Here is a 20,997-nt window from a genome sequence, read left to right on the forward strand (position 1 = left end):
TGACGTTTTTCTCCAGAGTTTTATTGACAAACTGCAAAAGTCAGCAGCACTTGTCTTCAGTTGTCCTGATGCATCTGTTGAAATAAAGAAACACATTAGAAAGAAGCAGATATGGATATTCATCAAGTTCAAACACATTTCCTGCAAGCAGGTTTGACCACTCAACCTCAGAAATAATGGAACGGTATTTAGTTCTAATCAGAAGTCATCTGGCAGAATATGTTCATCACAGGAAGAGTGGTCTCCACCCAACGCCACAATTCAATAGCAATTAGACCAGTTCGAGACGTTTACCTTTGCAACACTGACGAGCTTCATAGGCCACCAGCTCCGTTTCCGACAGGAGTGACGCTGAATCCTGAAGAGGAAATCACGTTACATTTAAAACCATCATGACGACTCTGGCCAACACCTGAACCGACCAGGTCAGTTAGAGCTAATAACGACTCCACGTTCAAGTGTCAGGCTGTATATTTGTCATCACACAGGTCGGTGCAACAGCCACTCGGACCAGGATGACGCAGAGTTCGGATTCAAGCTCAGAAACCTACACTTCAACTCTGCTCATCTAGGTCTGAAACGTCACCATGTGCGTTCACACTCACCTTTACCAATGCAGACATGAGCACCCGGGACACGAGCCAGAGTCCTGTAACGGAGGGTTAACGTCAACATCCCATTGTAAGGCGTCTTCTGAAGGTAAATATGGTGCTCAGATCAGAATTAATTAATTTTCCTCAACGGGATCGGCGACCTGATTCAAACTCATCCCATCCGAGCACATCAATTTTTTAGTTTTCTGACATGATACTCACCATTGTGGCGGTGAAGACAGACACCGGGAGATCAGGCACCTGTGGGGAATAGAATGAATTACTACAAGCTTTCAAAATGACACATGGCACCTTCATAAAGTTGAAGTGTGACACATCAGATAGGAGCGAAAGAATTATTCTTCATGATTTCTCTGCTGAACTATGGGCTCATCATTGCATCAGACTATTAAAACATTGATTATCAGTTCTTCAACTCACCTTCACATGCCTTTTCAAGCACTCCCCACTCCCATTTCTGAAAATGAAACATCGAAAAAAAATATGAACAACTACTTTAATTTTTGCTCCAGTGTCCATTTGTGGATGTGGACACATCAGCTAGGAGCGAAAGACATGCATATTCTTCACAGTCAACTCTGCTGAACTATGCAATCATCACCGTATCCAGCATCATAAAAGCTGCAGAATCGCAGACTTTACTTACGCCAGGTGAAGCAGGAGTGTCCGAACACCTGGAAGGAGACATTCAACATGAGTATGGCTCCTTTTCCAACAAGTACAGCAACATTATTGATCTGTACTGTGTCAGTTGAAAGTCATCTTTCACTCTTATTCAGAGAGATTCCCATTGTTTTTAAAACAAGATCATCATTAACAGCTTGGCTTAATATATATATTTATACACAAAATGACAAATACCTGAACTCCATGTTCATTTTAGCAGATTTAAAGCTTCATCGGGGGCATCTGCAAGGAGAGTAAAACGTCAAAACTCCCAAGTTTCACATCTGCTGCAAAAACAGGACCTTGTGTGGCTCAGTTTCCATAAGGTGGGAGATTTCTCGTCATTCATTTTGTCAAGAGTAGCAAATATGATGTCATCACAGCAGCACATGGACAGGAGCATGTTCAGGACCAGACTGGTGCTTCTCTGGGTGCAACTGATGGCAACACACCCTTTATGTTGTTTTTTTTTTTAAAACTTACACAGCCCAAGTGTTCAGAATAGAGTTAATATGCATATCACAAGCACACGGAGAAGCATCGTCAATCCAGCAGAACTGTTCTGATGGGAACTCCATCTCACCTTGTTAGTCTGCTGCTTAACCATTGTCACCATTCTCCATTTGGAAGACACCTGTAAACATTTATATGTGTAAACATACTGGGCACATGCAAAAATTGGTGATCTTGTTCCTCAACGAGTCTCAGCATACTTTTGTTCAGAAATCTCTTCTGTCCACTACTCTTATCTCTATCATCACAGACTTCTGGATTAGAAGTGATTAAAGTCGCGTGACTCACAAGTGTCGCGGCTCAGGCCCAGAGATCTTCCTGGTGTGAACCTAAAAAGATCGAATTGTCAAACTCACATGAAGCTACTAGCTTTACCGGTTACAGAAATGCCCCTTAATTGAATGGTGCAAGTAAATTTTTATTATTCCTCACCTCACGACAGACTCCATTTTGTAGCGATCGAGCATGCCAACGAAATGTATCGGTATTTTCTTCCCAAAAACTTCTTGCTAGAAGCACGCAAAGAACGATCAGCTCTCCCAATAATTCACATCACTACAGCTTGCACAAAGCTAACATGACAAGAAACTAGTTGCCGTCCCATGAAGTCAGAAGAGTTGGCATTTCTTCACCTTAACTCAGATGTCCCTACCAACACTTATTTCATCATGTGCGCATGGGAGAGCGTCTTTTTTGCGAGTAATAACATTAAATGTTCAAAGGTACAGCAGGTTTAGCACTAGCGCTAATTAGCATGCCTGCATTAACACGTGGTGGAGGCCTTTGGTCCAAAACAGTTCTTGCTGGTCAAAAAACATGCCGCTTTCAATAAAATAGGCCAGATTGCCGCTAAAACGACAAACTACCTTAATTACATTTCAGTTTAAAAAGAAAGGCCTTTGAATAAAACTGAAACAGAGACAATACAACATACTAACCGTGAGAACCAGCAGAGTGAGGACTGACTGAGGGTGCAGTGCGGTTTTATACCGGACTCGCAAAGGCTGATGGGAAAAGACGGAGGACTGCCCCCGCGAGGTGACGCACTTCCGGCTTTGTGGAAAACTACACTTGAAGACTTCACGCACATAACAGGAAACTAAATAAACAAACAAAAAAATCTGTTTGCAATATGGACGTGTGTTCAGTGGTATAAAACGATTTTTGCATTATTTCTAATGCAAATTTGTCATTCAGAAACTTGTCCTTTGTCCTAGTTTTCATTAAACACTTTGAGCTCGGCAGTAAAATGCAAAACATCTTATTTTCTAAATATTCCCTCCCTAATGCATGACGATGGATCCATTACAAGCTTAACTGTCTCCCCTATAATTACCAAACCTCACAGGAGGAAATTCATGGCAATTTAATATGCATCAATAGGAACACAATACAATCATTATGATCAAAATTAAATAAAAACAGGGTGATCAGCTTTTATGGTAATGAAATGTATGCAAAGGCCACAACTTAACATATTGTACAAGGATGTATGAAAGAGCATATTAAAGTAATACCAAAATCAGCATCTGAATTTCAATTTTCTTACTTTAAGACATTGAGTAAGATTTAAAAGAGCAGATTACTTTACCTTGTGTTGTGAAACGCCTTTACCAATTATCATCAGATTCATTTAAACACACTAGAAGAGAGCTGCTTTACCATACTGAAAGTCAAGCCCAAAAACACATAAAGGCTCATGTGATCCCTGACAGCATTGAGTCATATTCCGAGTGCTGGCAGGTGAAAACGGTTTATTCCTGCATTTTGTTGACTTCAATAAAAAGGCATTTATCCCCTAAACTATGTAGCTGTAAAGAGAATGAAGGAAAGTAAAAAAAAAAAAAGCCCACAAACTGAAATAGTTTAGCGTGAGGATAAATGTTGCCCTCAGTGAAAATGTTGCATGAAGTAGACTCCTCAAAGGTTGACCCTGGACCCCGACAATACTCGGAAACAATATTTCACTAGCCTGTCCTCAGTCATTTTCATCATTTTAACATCCACCGAGTCACTGATGTTTATATATTTTGGCAGGAACTGACAAAGACATGTAAACAATCCATCCTTCCTGGATCAAAGTTCCTTCACCCTTTCCTCCAAACATGTGCCAGAAGATACGATTCTTCTCCAAACACCAATGAAAGATCGCTATATTGCATATATTCAACATCTTATTGCAGCTCCTGACATGAGCCCAGTCGGCCGATGAAAGACTCTGGATGGCGACAGACAGGAAGTAGCTTGAATGATAAAATATGTGGTTTACTGTATGCAGAAAAAAAACCAACACGGTAATATGGAATGATTCTGAAAGATAACAACAGCGAATCATCAAACAGTCTGAACTATCGCCAGAAATTAAGAAAAAGAAGCAGTGAAAATAAAAAAGGAATATATATTTATATATCCATCATATGTATATCTATGTATAAAGAGATGCAACTAGTTGCAGGCAAGCAGAGAAACATCTGCTCTAAAGATTCTTCCGATCCACTGTCATAAGGCTGTCAGTCTGGGAGGGGGGCAGCAGCATCCTTTCTTCAGCCACCAGATTCCCTGAGATGGAGCGCGACGTTGAATTTGAAGTGACGCCATCGTCCACAAGCCCCTCTGAACAAGTTGTGCACACCTTGTGAGGCGGCTCCGATAACGGGCGTGGCCGCTGTGATGACGGGCTGAGCCGAGAGTCCAAATCGGCGCTGCCTTGCCTGATGTTGGAGGTCAGGAGGATACGGTGGTGGAAGCGATATCGCCGAACCAATGAGAGGAGCTTAACCAAACCCTTCAGTGTTGTATCCTAGATGCTTTTCTACTCGATTTCATTCATTTCCTTATTGGTATTTTACAGTCGGATGCAAAGCCGTGTGCATATTCGATCAGAAGTCATTCCAAAGGCTTGGAAAATTCTTGCAAAAGAGTTCTTATGAAGACTCTTGTGTGTGCATTTCCTTATGCGCGCATGTGTGTGTGTGTATGTGTGTGTAAGAGTTTGTGGAGCCTTCTCATTGCCTCTGAGAGGCTAACCGCTTTAATAGAGGCTCATCGTACACCCAGCACTCCCCATCTTCATGGAAAAGCTGCAAAAACACAAGCAGTAGCAATTGTAGTCATATGAAATCTTAAAGGAAGCACTCTTGATGGTAAATATCAGGGCAATAGGGAGTGTGTTGATAAAAGGCTGCTGCTCACCCTGGTCTCCCACTGCTGCTCCTTCTCCTTCCTCTCTCTGGCTTCAGCCCTCTGCTTCTCCTCCAGGCGGTGCTTGGCTTCCGTCGCTGCATCAATGTCCTTCAGCTTCAGGTTCATCGTCACGTCTCTCCACAACCTGCACCGTCACCAGAGGAAGTCAGACCGCGTCAGCAGCTGTGTTCTGCAAACTGGAAGTTCAATGTCTCACCGTCGGGATTCATAATCGAGTTGGTCTTCCAGCTTTCGGACTTTTTTCTTGATGATGCCTATTCTTTTAGTGTCTATGAACACAGTGTTCTCCTGAAAAACATTATTTTTGTTAAGTCATCTAAAATGTGGAAAAACCCCAAATTTAATAATTACTTATCAACTTGAAAGAGTATCAGAGAAACAAGAGTAGGAAAATGTAATAAAACTCACTCCAGTGGCCCCCTTTGCATACATCACTCCATTCCATTCTCCCTCAATGGAACAGAAAGACTTCTTGTCATTTGGTGGACTGCAAAAAAAGGGGCTCATTTTCATTAAAACATTAATAAAAAGATTAAGTCTTTCAGGCACGTCACAACACTCTTCTTACAAAATCTCAGCTGTGACCCTGTGCTTCTTCCCACCATAGAAGGGTTTGGTGTGGAACACAATGTTGGCACTGTAGCCTGATTTAGAGCAGGAGATGTTGCACTCTCCGCCCAGCTCCACCCACGGCACCGTCAGAATTGACCTGGACAAAATCAGGGTAGGAAAAGTGAAGCTCATCACAAATCTATTATCACCAACCAGTGAGATAAACCACCAAACTGGTCAGTCTCTCTAGCATTTCCCATCTCTCTCTGATTCTCTGTATGTTTGCTTAATATAAAGAAAATTGTCAATAAAATCCTGGAAACCTCCCTCTCTTCCCCTATATGTTGCTCTCTCCACAGTCTCACTCTCAGTTATCCTCTCTTTATATCCCTCTCCATCTATCTTCCCCCTCTGACATTCTCTCCATACCATAACTGAACAGCAGAAACATTACATAAGTTATTAGCAATGAGACAAACAGTAAGACCAACCTGCCATATCCATTAGGGAAGGTGACGATGTAATGCTCATCATGCTCCAGACATGAGACACATCCTGAAAAATCATGGCTTTATTATGTCATTTTGACTGAAGTGTGTTGACGTGCATGATGCTGTGATCTGAATACCTTGACCAATGTTGTGGACTCCTATAGACATGCCCAGGAACTTTGACTTGGTCCATATATGAGCGTTGAACTGGATCTTTTTACTTAAACACTCTGCATAGAATGCAGAAACTGCAGACAGAACACAGGAAATACGCACATTTCAGGCAAGAAGGCAGCATTTAAAAAGACAGTTAAACTCTTCATCCTGATTGAGACTGAAGGCGAATTTAACCCAAGTGTGAATGCTTCCACCACACACCATCCCAGAATGATCCAATACTTACTGGGTGGGTGGTGAGAGACCTGCTCTGCCACGAAGCTCACACTGTTGGCTGAACACAGCGGAACTGGACCTTCTGATACAGTCTCCTGAAAGACAAACACATAGAAGATGGGTTACAAATTACAATTATGCATGTAGTGTGTGTCAAGGCTTAACACAAGGAGTGTGGATCATTCCGCCTGTTTTGGCACAAAACACTGAAAATGCTCTCACCGCATGTGGGGGCGTCTCCGTGTCATTGGGAAGATCCCAGTGGCAGTAGAACACCTCCCCCAGGATTGGGTTGTACGGTTTCTTTGCCACTGAACCTTTCCTCCCTGCGTGGAAAGCTGAAAGGTACCACCTCACCACTTGAACCATGCGTTCCCGGGGCTCCGGCTGGTCTGCGATACTAGTGGCCGACATGACAGATTCATTTCAGCGTTTGTTGAGAGCATGTTGGAATATCTGACTGTGGCACAGATGAGATTACCTCACAAATAGGTCAGGATGTGCAAAGAAATCTGCATACATTTCTAACAAAGACCTCCTTTCTAGGATGAAGGTGGGCAGGACTACCTATGAGACACAACGAAGGGGCGAGAATGAAAAACTGCACCTGAGGGAAACCATAGACAAAGTTAAAAGTAGAGAAGATAAATTATGGACGAAGCTAAGGGGAAAACAGACCGGAGGTGAGTACCGATTTACTCCGCTTCATGAAAAGTTTGGATTTTACTGATCTTACTTTTTCTAAAGAAAATAACCTGTTGTGCTATAGTCTCTTGTAGTAAGATTACTGAACTTTGACAAAATCTTTTTTTCCTTAAACGTACCCATTATAGCAGTGTAAATATGGAGAACCATACAATTTTTAATTCTAATCTTATTTTGCCATTGGAATTACAAGATGGTTGCGCTCTCAGTGGCGTTTACCTTTGTGAGGTCCATACCCAGACGAACTTGCGACAGCAGATGCATGATGACGCTCTTGTGCTCCTCCACCGACTCGCCCTCGGGGTCATCATCCCGGTCATCGTGGCTATCAAACAGCTCTGAAATCAGCACCAGAATAGTGTCAAATGGCTGCAGCAGCGTAGGTTTCAGTGTGGGGGGAAAGATTTGCATGCTCTACTTTTCTACCTGCATCCGTGGTGCCGTTGGACATGGATGAGTCGAGAGACTCTGTGGTGTTTGGTCGTTTCAAAGCCGTTTGTTCATTATTTAGGGGTGAGGCGGCTGAAGGCCCTAAGGGACTGAAGAGGAGATGGGGAGAGTTGAAATGCACCAGGAAGCAGACATAAGGCAGATAGCCAACGAGTTGAAATTCATGAGCAGACTTGGTACTAAACTTTATTTGCTTCCAGCTGAATTTGATTTATGCACTGCTTATAACAGAGAGAGCGGAGGAGGGGGAACGGACACTCACTCTATGCAGTGTTTAGGGGAGGTACTGCTCTGGTAGAACTCATCTGCATCATAGAACTCATCCTCGCTGGAAGAATAGGAGAAGTCCGGCACGGAGTGTGACGGGATGGGGATGAGAGCCGGGGAGGTGACACCACTGCTCGGGCCCGATGGACCACTCCCTGACAAGAATACAAATGAATGTTGAGAGTATCCCATCAGTACAGCCTTGCAGCATCTGCAGGATTCTTCAGTGATGCAGCGAACACAGCCGAACTGACATATTTCAAGTAGCACTAAGCCCGTCTCTAATATAATGCTTCCACTGCAGAGCAAATCGACAGGGGATGCAGTGTTCCACCATAGTGCACAACACAGCATTTTAATACTGCTGCTGTCAGCACAAAACACAAGAAAGCATTAACCTCTGCCTTCCATTTGTTTTCTACATTGCCTATTTTTCAGGTAAACTTCAAATTCAAATAATTTCAAAGCAGAGCACAACAAAGAAATAGATTTAGTGTGCACTTAAGGTAAATTAAAGATCCAAATCAAGCTCCAGACATACAGGAACATTAATTTCAAGCAATACAATCTATAAATGAAACCATGAGTTGGTGTTAATACAATGCAGGAGTTTGGTAAATAAAAGAATTTACTTCTAGTTTACTTGCTGAATTCTCACCTGTGCTGTTGGGAGTTGGGGTCTGCAAGCTTCCCATCACTGTGACAACCGGACCAACAGGTAAGGTGGAGGGTCGCTGGTCTGATTTGCAAACTTGAGATGAGTCTAAATAAGAAATAAGAGTTCAATTCCTACCAAAGTGTTAAAATTAATCCAAAAAATATTAAAGCAGCATGGTGGCCTGAAATGCAAGAGGCCAAGACAAATTAACTGAGAGGTCAATTGAACACTAAAGGACTGAACTGTGCTCCAGTGACAATAATAATAATTAAAGAAAAAAATAATAATTCAAAAGCAAGTAAATCGAAATCTTGTCTGGACAGTCAAACTTTAAAAAGTCTGTCTGGAGAGGCTGCAAATGCTTTGATACTGCAGGGATAATTATAGTAAGTCAATATCCAGTGCATTTGTCAGCAGTGAATCCATATGATAGTTTCATCAGCTGAAGGAGAGCAGGGTGAGATATGACCTCCTGTGGACCAGGTGATCACGTGTAACCTTCCACAGGAAAGAGGAGAAGGTAAAGCATTCAGACCTGTAGGTAATGTGGTCTGTGTTGGCATCGTGGTGTTGTCTTCAGGTGTGTCCAGAGGGGGCTGGTAGATCCCATCCACTGGGTTGATGGTGCTCTACAGCAGGCAGAAACATGACATCAAAACAGGTCACTGTTGCGCAACACCCTTGTTTATAAAAAAAAAAAAAAAGATTAATAATGTAATTTGATTGATTTAGCCAATTAATTGCTAAATTAATAATATGCTTTGTGAACATGTGGAACCGTTCTTGCGGCAAGAGAACCCAAAGATTGTGTTAGACATAAACCACACAGCCTGGGCATACATCAGTCTAAGGGTTTATCTAGTCCACAATAGGGAATACAAGATGCACCTCCCAGCCTCAAACATCAATAGTAATTCACGCCATTTCCTGGGAAGTTTGACGTTTTCAGGTTGCATTAATCCAATGAAATGAGACTAAGAGCGCTCCTTGAAATCCAAGTGCACAATAATCAAGCGCACCTCCTGAGCTCAGAAGCTGCAGATTCAATCTGAGGTGTCCACTGTCTGGCTCCTGATTTCCCTGCTGTGGGAAATCTGCCTCTCTTTAAAAAACATTCATGTGCATGTGCGGCTTCCGATATCCAAATGACCAAGCGTGCACGCACATATCGTCGGCCCGTTAGACGGGTTAATGTGGTCACAGGCAGCGGTGACTCAACAGACAGGAACACCGATGACAAACATTGGCTCAGGCCAAACCGTATTGACCTTTTATTCTCCATCAGCATACCTCCTCAGGGCCTCTGTGCCCCTGAAATTACATCCAGTCACTGTGTTGGATAATAACCTATTACTCAAACGTGGCCTACAGCATGTTTATGGAACATCTTTTTACCCCTCGAACAGGCACGTTGAGAATAAGACCCTCGAGATCAACCAGAACAATCAGGATGAGTCAGAACACGTCTTGACAAAAGGCTGCATGGGAGAAAACAGGCAGCTAACCAGAGTCGCAAGACAAGGCAGCATGTAGAGCTGTAACATTTGATTTTGTAACACGTTATTGGTGTCCTCTAGCTTCCACTGCATCCTCTCTGCGTCACTCCATTTTTGTCAAGGCGATGTAGTTGCTTATATAAATAAGCAAGGCAAGGTCTACCAATTATATCACATCGCACAAATACTGATGCGTCATTATGGAACCTTGAGAGCAGAAGTTGAAGCAAATACAAGAGTGGCTAAAAACAGCAGTAGGCACTGTGAGCGGATCAATCCGCACAGTGTTCCTTCAATAATATACCAGAAGGGCAAAACGCCATCGTTAAAATACCATAGATTAGGTTGACAGACAACTGCTGAACACAGGTGTGTTCCCGTAAACGATAGCTGCACTTAGGCAATTCCCACTGCGGGCGCAGAGCTCGCAAAGGTCAATCAAACAAGCTGCTTGTGTTTCAACTATTTTAAACGAAGGTCTGCAGCGCTGCTGTCGATGCTTAAATCTTCTACAGAAGCATAGTTTTAGTACCAATCTTACTGCATGTAATACTTGAGCAGTTAGACGTATGGAGAGAGCTTATGCTGTGCTATTAATATCACATAATATGGTGCATAATTACAGCCAGATTAGGGCAGACAAGCGGAGTAATGCGGAGAGGATGACCAAACTGAAGGCTCTTTACAAATGATTCCATTAACTGCAAATCACTTACATTACGCACAGGACAATTTTATAGCACTTTTGTAGCAGTCATTTTTATAATTCAGACCCCCAGTAATATTGGTTTATGAAAGATGTTCCGGGCATGAATTTATAAAATTTAAAGACTTGGTGTCTCTCATTTTTAGAGAAGAATTGTTAATTATAGTTCCAAAGCAGCTAAGTTAATAAATTAGACTTTAGACCGACTGCTGCTTTAAAACATGCAGACGGAAGTATGTGCAAGTAAAATGAGCTCTGAATGGTTCTGGTGCTAATCACTCAATACACAGATAATGTGCACAAAAATCAATAGTGATAATCAACAATCTCCCACATGTACCGGTAAGCAGACACGCACGCCCCCATGTAAACTCAATAGACACACGAACTGAACTAAAATATAAAACCCCAAACCTTTGTTTTTTCCTCCCATGTGTCGTAAGCTGAACTGAAAGATCAGGATAGGTGTATACAAGTTTCTGTCAATATCCAGCAAGGTTTCACAGCCTTTGAAGGGGAGAGGACCAGCGTTCCACAGGCCACAATCAACCTGACCAACTCTAAGCCAAGGAGGTTTGAGACTGACTGTTTCTGACCCCAATACAGTAGAACTGCACATTTTAGAGGCCCTTCATGGTGGCAGCCTGAGCTTCACCTGTTCAATAATCATGCTGTCTATCCAGCATCTGCATTTGCCACATCTGTGAGGTGGATGGATAATCCCATGCTCACCAACACGGATTTAGGCAGGTTTGTGAACAACCTTTGGAGGAAAAAAAAAGAAAAACCCCTTTTTTATACACCGAAGGCTTGGGTCTTTGAGTTCAGCTCATGAAAAACGGAGCAAAAAGGTTTTGCGTTTATATTTCTGTTCGGTATATTCTCCCATGGGATACATTTTCTTTTGTTGAGTACAGACATGATTTTGAATTTTAGGAAAGAAGAGGATAGTTCACCGCCACCGCTATACTTGAATCTCAGATTGAATCATGAAGATTTTGAGTTTAATCAGAAGAGAGGAAGACAAAGCCAACTCCAAAATAAGATGGCATGCACTGCAGAGCAAAGATTTATCCCATTTTATTGACAGTGAAAGTCAGAAAGGAAAAAGAAAAACGTTAGCTTGTTTAAGTTTAATTTTTTATTTTTGTTCTGGGTGACGACGAAGTCAAACTTACTATAAGTCCGTTTGCGTGCTGCTGTTCATTACTTTGGTCCTTAAAATTTTGAGAAGACACTGTTAGACTACCTTGTGTGGGAGGAGTCACTTCATAAAGTAGCCTGAGCATCCGTGTCCTCCATCCCCACATTAATCTTTGTAAAATTCAGCAACAGCTAGCATTCAGCAGTCCTCTCATCACATTGCAGAAGCTCGATTATTGTCAGAATCAATGTGGAAGTTGAGTACAATGGCTTCACAGTTGCGAGACCATCCTATTCACAAGTCAATAATCACATGAAGCAGATGTGATTGCTTCATTTGGTTTTAGAGGGATAAGGAACATGTGATGAAACGAGTGCCGAGCTACACCACAACATCATCCAACCCCGACAGCAGGGAAACTGCCCCACAGACATACGGCTACCAACACTCTGTAGGATCACACCGGAATCATGATTACAGAGAAGGTGCAGAGTACACCGTTGAGATGAAGCCAATAATCAGGTTACCTTTGCGATCTGCAGCAGTACAATACAGTGCTTGATGGACTCTACCATGCTCTGAAACAAAGAGGCAGCAGAAGAATTCAGTAACTAGGAAATGATCTGAACGCTCAAGAAGGCAGGAAGGAAAATGAGCCAAGTTCTGACTTACACAAGTCGTCTCTTTCAGGTTTTCAATTTTCTGTAACAAAAAAAAACACAACCAGCCTGTAAAATTTGATATAAAGTTTTAAGTAACAGGTCCAGGACATGCAATGTGATACTGCCTAACTCACCCATTAGAGCCAAAGAACATTTATCGCACACTTAAGTCGCTCAAAATAAGTCAACAAGGACAAAGGTCAATTTTAATCAGAGGGAGGAAGTGAATCATAAACAGAAAAAAATCTAGACGCCCTGAGACCGAATCTTAGACCAATACCTCCAGGCTCCTAATTTAGAGTCAGATCCATTTAATCTGCTTCACAGCAAATATAAAATATTATAATGGGGCCACAATTCTTTGTCAGTTTAAGGCAGGATACCATCTGACAGGGTGAGAAGGCTTTTTCCTCTCACAACACACTGAAAAACAACCTTTTGGATGAATACGCTACATGATTCGGATCGATCAGCAAACAAGTCCGGAGCCTTGGCCAACATGGCAGCGATCCCTCTTTCCTATCTGTCAGCCGGCCTGTTCTGCTGTCTAACACCAAGAACAGCCCGACAAAACGCGACCATATAAAAGCGGAGTGCTGGTACTCACTCTGCGCGATTCATCCTCTTTGCAATCCTTGATCTTCTCATCAAACAGCTGTTAGCGGGTGAAAGATGGCAAAAGATAAAAATTAGTCAACTGACCATAATTACAACATGATTTCTTTTTAAACGTTTTCTGCTTTTGTAATGTTGTTCTTTAAGTAGTCAAACCAATTTCTGGAAAGAAATGAGAAAAGGACCAGACTACATATAATAATTTGCGTCACTGGCTTATTTTATACAATATAATCATATGTTGGAAATACTTTTTTTTGGATTCAGAAAGGATAGAAAGGATAATCCAGCTTTTCCTGATGGACAAGTGAGATTCCACAAGTCAGGACTTTACAAACAGGTCATGTAGGAAAGCGCCAAGTGTGGACACATGAAAAGGTTTAGAGTCTGGACTGTTGATATGGTTCCAGTCTGGGAGCAGGTAAGAGAACGCACAATCACATTAGAGCTTAAATATTGATGAGCTAACAGCCAGAGGGTCTGAGTTAGCCCACTCCAGGGACATGGGGGTGGAATATCTGACAGGTTCAGTGTTTATTTTCTGTGTAATCACCGAGGTAACGGGTTTGCCCATTATTGGCCATCCCCTGTGCTTGCCGACGGTTGACTGAGCGGCTGCTTGTTGTGCAGCGCAGCAGGGTTGATGATTAACCATTTAAAACCTCCTTTGCCTGCACTGTGCTGCTCAAACAGTTGATACCATTTTAGGGATGTACCATTACAGCAGAGAAATGGGAAGCACTCATCAAAAAAGATGGTTTCAGTGGTGCGTCACTACCTTCAACTGGTCAATCAGAATCTGTAGGTAGGCGTCAGCTTCAGATAGCTTCTTATCAAAGTCTTGAACACTGGGAACAAACCTTGTCTCAGCTTCCTGATGACAGACAAAAGCACAGCACACAAAATCAAGCGGCTGCAGCCAAAAGCAAAATAATTCGAAGATCTGAAAATAAACTTCCCGACACCCCCAATATACCCAGGATTACGTCATTATTAAACCTGTCAATACATGGCTGAATAAGCTTCTCTAATGGTCTTAATGTGGAGAAATGCTGCACAGTTCAGCAGAATCTCAAACAAGAAAGAACTTGAGGCTAGAATGGAACTTGTGTGTAAACGGGCTGAGCAGCAGTTCTACTCATCCATTACAGACTATACGGAACATTAAAGTGTTAATGAGGAAGTCACAACTGGACTGAGCCAAGGTCTGTCTGGGCTTAAAGAAAAACAGTTAAACAAGCTGTGACGTAGAAAAACAACAAAACAGAAATGAAGGAAACATATGCCAAGATTAGACTGTTATATACACACACACACTGACTGCACATGTTGGAGCCTGTCATGAGCAAAACCAAGTATAATACAGCTGTGTACATTAAACCAAACTAAAGAGATGACCAACAATATAAAATGTACTTAAAAAACCAAAAACTGTCACTGATTGTTTTGGGTTCTACCTCTTCTTTGGGTTTGCTGCATGCCATTGTCCTGGAGTGTGTTGATCTGAAGGACAACATGAAGAAGAGTACCAAATCCACCAATACTGTCTAAAGCAGCTGACACTCGTAAAAGTTGCTAAAACTGAAGACATTTTAGTTTTAAAGAGAGCAAAGTCTGAATGAAGTCAGCACTTTTAAAGACTCCAGAGTGCTGGACAGATGCTTAAAGACCAAGGTCCATTCAAGACAGGATAAACAGAACTGGCAGTGCAGGAGGTAGAACAGACAATTTGAAAAATAGCTATACTGTATATTTATATACTGTATGAGTCAGTGATGGTGAGCTGCAACTCAGAAGATCCTGGAAAATGTTCTCAGTTTCTCTAGAATAGAGCTGCTTACATTTTAACCAACAAAACCACATTCAATGCAAGGCCAGACACGTTCCAGCGTGTGGGCCACAGTTCATTTCATGATCTTATAATAATATCCTTATTCCTATACCTGCTTTAATAATGTTGAGGATCGCATCACAGATGTTTCATTTAGGTCAGACTATTTGAGGTTAGAAATTTCCACATGAGCTTAGACAGGACGACTGACATTTATGAAACAAACATTTTCCGTTAGTACAAGCCAAGAGAACAAGACAATCACCTTTATCCTGCCGATGTGTTTCACCACAAACACTTCGCTCAAAATACATAATAAGAGAGTACGTTAAAACCACAGAGCTCCTTGGATTAGGTTGTAGATGCAGTCAGGACCACAGTGAAGAGCTTACCTGCTCCGTTTTGGATATCTTGAATGGAATTTTTAGATTATCCTTTACTTTCTATTATATTTGTAGATTTGGGCATTTTTGCTTTTTATATGTTCTCAGGAAACCAAACTAAACACTGCAACCTACCTTGAGTTTAAGAGTAAGAATAAAGTGGCCTTCAAAGTTTCAGCACACAGTTGCATCCACCAACCCACCCCAGACTGTGCTACTTACCCTCACCCCCTTTTCTGGAGACTATATGCCTGTCACAAAGTGTGACCCACTTTAAAATGCTGTCCCATAAGTCGCTGCAGCCACTAAACTTCTTGCTGCAGTGCAGTGATGCGTCTGTGTTACTTACTGGATTCCTTCCTCCACCGAACATGCTTTGTTAAATCCTCTACATGTCCATGCTACTCTGTTTGCACCCGTCTTATCACCAACAAAAACAGCTTTGAACCATTCAGTGGACCTTCTTCTTTCTCCCTCTCCCTTAGAAATTGGTCTTCCAGCAAACCAGGCTTCACTACATCTGTGATCGGTAGTTATCGGCTGAATGTCTGGTATGAAAGCAGAGTTAATCCAGAACCCTCCCCCCAGGCAGGAAGGGCACACTTCCTCTTGCACAGGCAGAGATGAAAACAAGAACAGAAGCCAATGCTGACTGGGAGTAGCACAAAGCAACACTCCGGTTGGCTGAGCCAGCAGACGCAGACGTTAGGTTGATCACCCAAACCCCTCTTTCATTGGTTCAGCCGGGTCACATGGTGCCATGTCAGTAGGGCAGTAACGCTACATTATGTGTGTGTACACTGAGCGTGCACGCACTGTTAGCATAAAGGGAGGATTTTTCCACTGAGAAAAGGGAAAGCAGAACCCTTAAAACGAGATAAGTGTGAGACATTTTGGTCCAAAGAATCATTCGGATTAGAGATAAGATTGGTATATATTGGTGTATATATATATATATATATATATATTTTAAAAAAAATGGGCAGGAGAAAAAATCTTCAGATTAGATAAAGTTGAAAATAATGTCTATGAGGGTCTTTAATTACCACATTTGCCCGTGTCCCCTTTATCTCAACAACAAACAGACTCACATACGCACAAATTGAAACAAGTGTGCTGTTCAGTACCCGGTGCTGCAGGGTGTGACGTAGAATAGTTCCCTCTAAGGCGTGGATCCACTTCTCCCGTTCATCTGCATCTCGGGCTGAGGGTGAAACACAGACACACCCAATCAGCCATGATTTACACACAAATTACGTAGTTAATGCACATTTGTTGAGAACTGGAGATGCAGGGACACCGCCAAGTACACAAAATGTTCTTATTTTCTTACTCAGCCATATTATTGAAAGACAAGGATGACATGATGTCTCAGAAACTCAAAAAAAACAACAAAAAAAAAAAGTCTACATTTTCAAAGTCAAGAAGATTGTGTTACTACAGAAACTATAGGATAGGACATTTGGTGACAGCTCACAGTGACGTGACAGTATGCATGGTGGTTGCCTGGCAACTTTAGCCAATAAAACCAACAAAAGGTTAATGTCATGGGGAAACCAACAGTTCTTCACCCAGTTAAGAGCCAGGAGCTTCAGAGTTTCACTCTTATTTTTCTGTGTTTTTGTTAAACAGACCTTTACATTTGCTATATAAATACAACAATGGTTTCTTCTCTTTACACTGAAAGATTTTTGCGTAAATATAACCAAATTTAACCTGCCTAACTGGTCAATTCATGTGGAGCTCTTAACAGATGACAGAATATTAATGGGTGAATAAATGATCAGTAGCACGATGGTAACAATTTTACATGTTCCCTTTATCGTTTGCATAGAAACAAAGTGTGTGAAGAGGTGAGAGGAAGGGCAGCACTATCTATCAAACAAAAACTACCTGTGCCAGTGACCACAAACAGGATATTAAACATTGCAGTAAAGCTTCATTTAGAAATTTGGGCAGATATTTAGCATCTTATCATTATACTGTTTGTATTGTAATTGTATTAATATTTTAATTCATAAGCTAATTTATAATATGACTTGGTGTTTGCTTGTCATTTAAAAGCCACTGCTGCTTCATTGAGCAGGACGGTGCCTCAGGTGAACGGCTGCAATCGTACAGAAACTGACCGGTGAGGCAGCATAAAAGCTTTTAAAGACATTAGGTGGAAGCCGGGGCTTAGGCCAATCCACTCAGACAGCACCTAATTGTCCTCTCAGCCAAACAGACTCTCTAGGACAACTGTTTACTGCGGCTAATCCCCTTTGGTTCCATCGACGACACGGGAGAGAATTCAGAGGGCCAAGACAAATCCAGCCACTGTGAACATGCGAAGGTAAAGCCGACTCCTGCATGACCCCGACAGCAGCCTGCATGATTTCAGGGTCTCAGGGAGGCGTCAGCACCTGACGGGCTCAAACAATATTGTGCAAGAAGCAGAACAGGTAAAGTCTCACAATTCAGGCCTGAAAGAAGTTAAGGATGCAGACAGACAAGACATGATAGAAGCGTATTTAACTAGACCCGTTTCATGAAGAAGTGCTGACTCAGGCCTTTTCCTGTATCCTATCTGCTAATGGGATGCAGGGAAATAGGGCAGAACTTTTAGAAAAATGAGCACATGCTGGAGAGGCTGTCCCCAACCCAATAACCTCCAGCTACCATTTCACACTGCTGACACTTTTATGATGGCACATTTGTTGATGCAACTGGTAAGATGAGACTCTTGGCCAGAAAATGCAAAGCACACTTAATATTGCAGGAAGAGCTTCAAAATGAAAAAGAAAACAAGTCTCTGTCAAAACAAATGTAAAATAATTCTAATTTGATGGTCTGTTGATGAGCTTTCAAGGGATTTTAGAATATTCATGAGTGCACATAAAAAATATAATGTGGTATTAAAAATGACATATTGAAGCCTTCAAGTCAAATCTCTACAGTGATGTTTGCATCTCAGGAAGTGTTTATCTGTCTGTTAAACGTTTCCTTTCCATTTGCATGAGTTTCAGCAGAAGTTACTAGAAAAAAGCGCCATCAAGCAGATCATTATCCCCAACGCTGTGATTTACAGCTCTAGCATAGTACAGCATACAGTACAGAGGCCGCAGTGATATTAGGTAATGTAACATGGGTTTCTTTATGATTTATGCCCCTTAGCTTTGATCAAAGCATTCATAAAGATCCTCATTGGAAGATCAACGGCCCCTCCAGAATCCGGAACATCACCAATAATCATCTGTTCCTCGGCCCATGACCAACCAGAATAAGTCATGAAAAGCTGTTCAGAACTTATTTTGTGAACAGACATAAAAGCTGGTTATTGCGTAACCTTGGTGGAGGTAATAAAGCACCATATTCCTCCACTGACACTTTGGGCTAAACATTTGTCCCAATAGTATAACCACAAAAGCAAATTATTTCCAGTTCTTTGCAACCAGTAGTGTTTTTTTTTGTTTTCACTCTGTTCAATATTTCACAGAGACCCTCCCTGAAATATTTATTCCTTTCCTGTGTAGCCAATGAAATGTTTACATTCAAGTCAACAGTGGGAAGATGCTACAAACACTGGATTACTTTTTGCCAGCGAACATCTCATGAATGGCAGACACATTCACTAAATGAAGGTATTTCAAAGAGATGGTGAGGGAGACAAGAAAGGTGTATCGGAGGGGTTTGTGTGCTGAGTTGAAGCTCTGCACAGACGGTAAAAGGAGGAGAAAACGGGAGACTGATAAGAACAGGAGTGTGAGTAGAGAAACAGAAAGCTCTCGGGCAGCTCTGATGTACCACCGGGGGAGAGGGACCGATGAATAATGGATGCCTCTTGAAATAGACGATACAGTGCTGCACTCTAGGCTAGCGCGGCGGTCATCCAGCTAAAAAGAACCATACATGTGTGAGCTGGACTGTCCAGTAAGAAACAAAGTCGTGCTCAGATAGTACGATTCCAGAATAAGCTAACTATACTGCTCAAAATCATTTCTACAACGGCTCACATGTCCTCTTAGATTTGGCTGTACTCTGCATCACACACACTCCATCAGCACTTTATTTATACGGTCGCTGAAATGCCGCAGTGAATCTAGCATAAGGAACCTTGACGGGATCATTTTACAGCCGTAGCGAAATCAAATCCTGCTCCACTTCCTGGGCACATCTTGCTCAGCTAACAGTTGAGGTACCCTTGAATGCACTCGTCCCACCTTGTTCCTGCTGCAGTGACAGATGATGATTCACGACTCCTGGTAACCCACAGTCACCATTGCTGCTACGCTGTCCAGCAAAGACAGACTAACATTTCCATGCAAGTACTACCAAGTGCACGAAAAGGAAAAAGCACAAAACCCACAAACGTGTTTGCGACAACATCACCACTAGCCTGTGGAAACCAGTGACCCATGCGGGATGTAGCACACATCCAATTACTCCTCACATACTGCAGCTATTTGACAATCTATTCCACAACGATTTGAACTGTCATTGAACCCTGACAACAAACCCACAAGGCACATATTGCCCCACCCTTAGTGCACATCCCAGAAGATAAACAACCCAACTCCTCTTCTTGATCCTCTATCCAGGATGGGCATGCACGCCTCAGGACCTGCACGTTTTCTCCTTACCCTTCCGCTTGTAGAGCCACAGCATACAGCTCCGAAATACAGACATGGGAGAGGGCATGAGGAAGGTGAGAGGGGCAGGCGGTCCATGGACTGTGGCGGGTGACCCCACAGAGAAAACAGGACGGCGGGGTGTGAGACAGGTTTGAGGGGTGTTTGGTGTTGGAGAGGAGTGAGGAGAAGGAAAATAAAAACAGGTGATGAAAGACAAAAATGAAGGGAGGCTGAAGTGGATGGGTTAAAAACCTGGTGAAAGGAGAGAAGAAAAAGGGTGTCTGCAGTACACCAGACCGGTCAGATCCTTGTTAAATAAACACAGAAGGACTGGCAGGAGGGGAGGAGGAGACGTGGCCGAAGTTTGGAGCCAATCCTGTCGTTAAGGGACAATCACAAAGGGCAACCAGCAGCGGCAGCAGGATTTAGCTCTTAAGGCTCGACTGCAGAGGCACACAATCTTCCTCCTCAGCCACAGCCAGGATTGCCAGGGAGGGGGCAAAAGAAAAAATGCTTAGCTTGCTCTCTGGAATGCAGTTAAATTATTCCCTGATCCATACTCTTCTCCAGAAATAAGCAGCAGTTCGACTTCAGTGCTTGAAGAGGATCCACAGGGAAGAAGCTCCTGTCCGTGACATTGTGTCCATGCATGCGTTTCCTGGTATTATAGACCAATCCAAGTCGTTTAAAGGCGGGGAATGAGCCAGGGAGAGACAGGCGATGGATGCAGAGACGAGTGTATCCAAAAAGGCTGCTGACGCCAGCAAAGACGAGAGAGGGAATAAAGCATAAACATGAAAAGGTAGGTCTCACCTTGGAAATGGAAAGTCTTCTGGTCCACAGTGATGGTGAATGTGCTGTCATCCTCGTCATCTATGCCGATCACAGCTCCCTGGGTGAGCAGAGGTGGAAAGAAGGGGGAGTGAGAGAGACATGGGGGCAGTCAGTCAGGGAAACACGTCACACTCCTCTTTCCATTCCTTATCCCCTCCACACATACCTTCAGTCCCAACAAGCTCTTTAGTTAATTAGCT

At 42.5% G+C, this 20,997-nt stretch overlaps 1 protein-coding gene, 1 long non-coding RNA gene and 5 other non-coding genes across 17 annotated transcripts in view; 1 reads left to right on the forward strand and 6 right to left on the reverse strand.

Annotated features, from left to right (window-relative positions):
• Window positions 1-20,997, reverse strand: part of osbpl9 (oxysterol binding protein-like 9) — a 23,947-nt gene continuing 2,950 nt past the window's right edge. For 2 of the 10 annotated variants that reach the window (XM_057038057.1, XM_057038063.1), the window contains exons 3-33: window positions 20,777-20,855; window positions 16,478-16,554; window positions 13,915-14,010; window positions 13,129-13,176; window positions 12,532-12,561; window positions 12,387-12,437; window positions 11,894-11,932; window positions 9,049-9,142; window positions 8,514-8,618; window positions 7,851-8,010; window positions 7,565-7,677; window positions 7,358-7,476; window positions 6,915-7,000; window positions 6,656-6,833; window positions 6,444-6,528; window positions 6,178-6,288; window positions 6,041-6,104; window positions 5,566-5,706; window positions 5,406-5,484; window positions 5,194-5,285; window positions 4,986-5,121; window positions 2,226-4,873; window positions 2,082-2,122; window positions 1,864-1,914; window positions 1,476-1,523; window positions 1,261-1,288; window positions 1,035-1,071; window positions 816-854; window positions 606-649; window positions 295-358; window positions 1-74 (exon numbers count right to left, since the gene is read on the reverse strand). In XM_057038057.1, the coding sequence (XP_056894037.1) occupies window positions 4,799-4,873; window positions 4,986-5,121; window positions 5,194-5,285; window positions 5,406-5,484; window positions 5,566-5,706; window positions 6,041-6,104; window positions 6,178-6,288; window positions 6,444-6,528; window positions 6,656-6,833; window positions 6,915-7,000; window positions 7,358-7,476; window positions 7,565-7,677; window positions 7,851-8,010; window positions 8,514-8,618; window positions 9,049-9,142; window positions 11,894-11,932; window positions 12,387-12,437; window positions 12,532-12,561; window positions 13,129-13,176; window positions 13,915-14,010; window positions 16,478-16,554; window positions 20,777-20,855 (2,058 nt within the window). In that variant the 3' untranslated portion in view covers window positions 1-74; window positions 295-358; window positions 606-649; ... (5 more) ...; window positions 2,082-2,122; window positions 2,226-4,798. Of the gene's footprint in view, window positions 75-294; window positions 359-605; window positions 650-815; window positions 855-1,034; window positions 1,072-1,260; window positions 1,289-1,475; window positions 1,524-1,863; window positions 1,915-1,993; window positions 2,123-2,225; window positions 4,874-4,985; window positions 5,122-5,193; window positions 5,286-5,405; window positions 5,485-5,565; window positions 5,707-6,040; window positions 6,105-6,177; window positions 6,289-6,443; window positions 6,529-6,655; window positions 6,834-6,914; window positions 7,001-7,357; window positions 7,477-7,564; window positions 7,678-7,850; window positions 8,011-8,513; window positions 8,619-9,048; window positions 9,143-11,893; window positions 11,933-12,386; window positions 12,438-12,531; window positions 12,562-13,128; window positions 13,177-13,914; window positions 14,011-14,593; window positions 14,640-15,699; window positions 16,184-16,477; window positions 16,555-20,776; window positions 20,856-20,997 lie in introns of those variants that run through there. The other 8 variants (XM_057038059.1, XM_057038058.1, XM_057038064.1 and 5 more) reach the window with 8 other exon arrangements.
• On the reverse strand, window positions 923-998 carry LOC130529374 (small nucleolar RNA snR60/Z15/Z230/Z193/J17). Its single transcript, XR_008951569.1, has one exon. It is a non-coding gene; the product is annotated as a small nucleolar RNA snR60/Z15/Z230/Z193/J17 (small nucleolar RNA).
• Window positions 1,143-1,223, reverse strand: LOC130529372 (small nucleolar RNA snR60/Z15/Z230/Z193/J17). The gene has a single exon (XR_008951568.1). It is a non-coding gene; the product is annotated as a small nucleolar RNA snR60/Z15/Z230/Z193/J17 (small nucleolar RNA).
• Window positions 1,355-1,436, reverse strand: LOC130529379 (small nucleolar RNA SNORD79). The gene has a single exon (XR_008951573.1). It is a non-coding gene; the product is annotated as a small nucleolar RNA SNORD79 (small nucleolar RNA).
• Window positions 1,981-2,046, reverse strand: LOC130529376 (small nucleolar RNA SNORD75). Its single transcript, XR_008951571.1, has one exon. It is a non-coding gene; the product is annotated as a small nucleolar RNA SNORD75 (small nucleolar RNA).
• On the reverse strand, window positions 2,393-2,474 carry LOC130529371 (small nucleolar RNA SNORD74). The gene has a single exon (XR_008951567.1). It is a non-coding gene; the product is annotated as a small nucleolar RNA SNORD74 (small nucleolar RNA).
• LOC130528552 (uncharacterized) overlaps window positions 19,985-20,997 on the forward strand; it is a 5,050-nt gene continuing 4,037 nt past the window's right edge. For both annotated transcript variants that reach the window (XR_008951327.1, XR_008951326.1), the window contains exon 1: window positions 19,985-20,765. This is a non-coding gene — a long non-coding RNA (uncharacterized LOC130528552). The remainder of the gene's footprint in view (window positions 20,766-20,997) is intronic.

Source organism: Takifugu flavidus, chromosome 7 (assembly GCF_003711565.1).
Source record: "Takifugu flavidus isolate HTHZ2018 chromosome 7, ASM371156v2, whole genome shotgun sequence".
Classification (NCBI taxonomy): domain Eukaryota; kingdom Metazoa; phylum Chordata; class Actinopteri; order Tetraodontiformes; family Tetraodontidae; genus Takifugu; species Takifugu flavidus.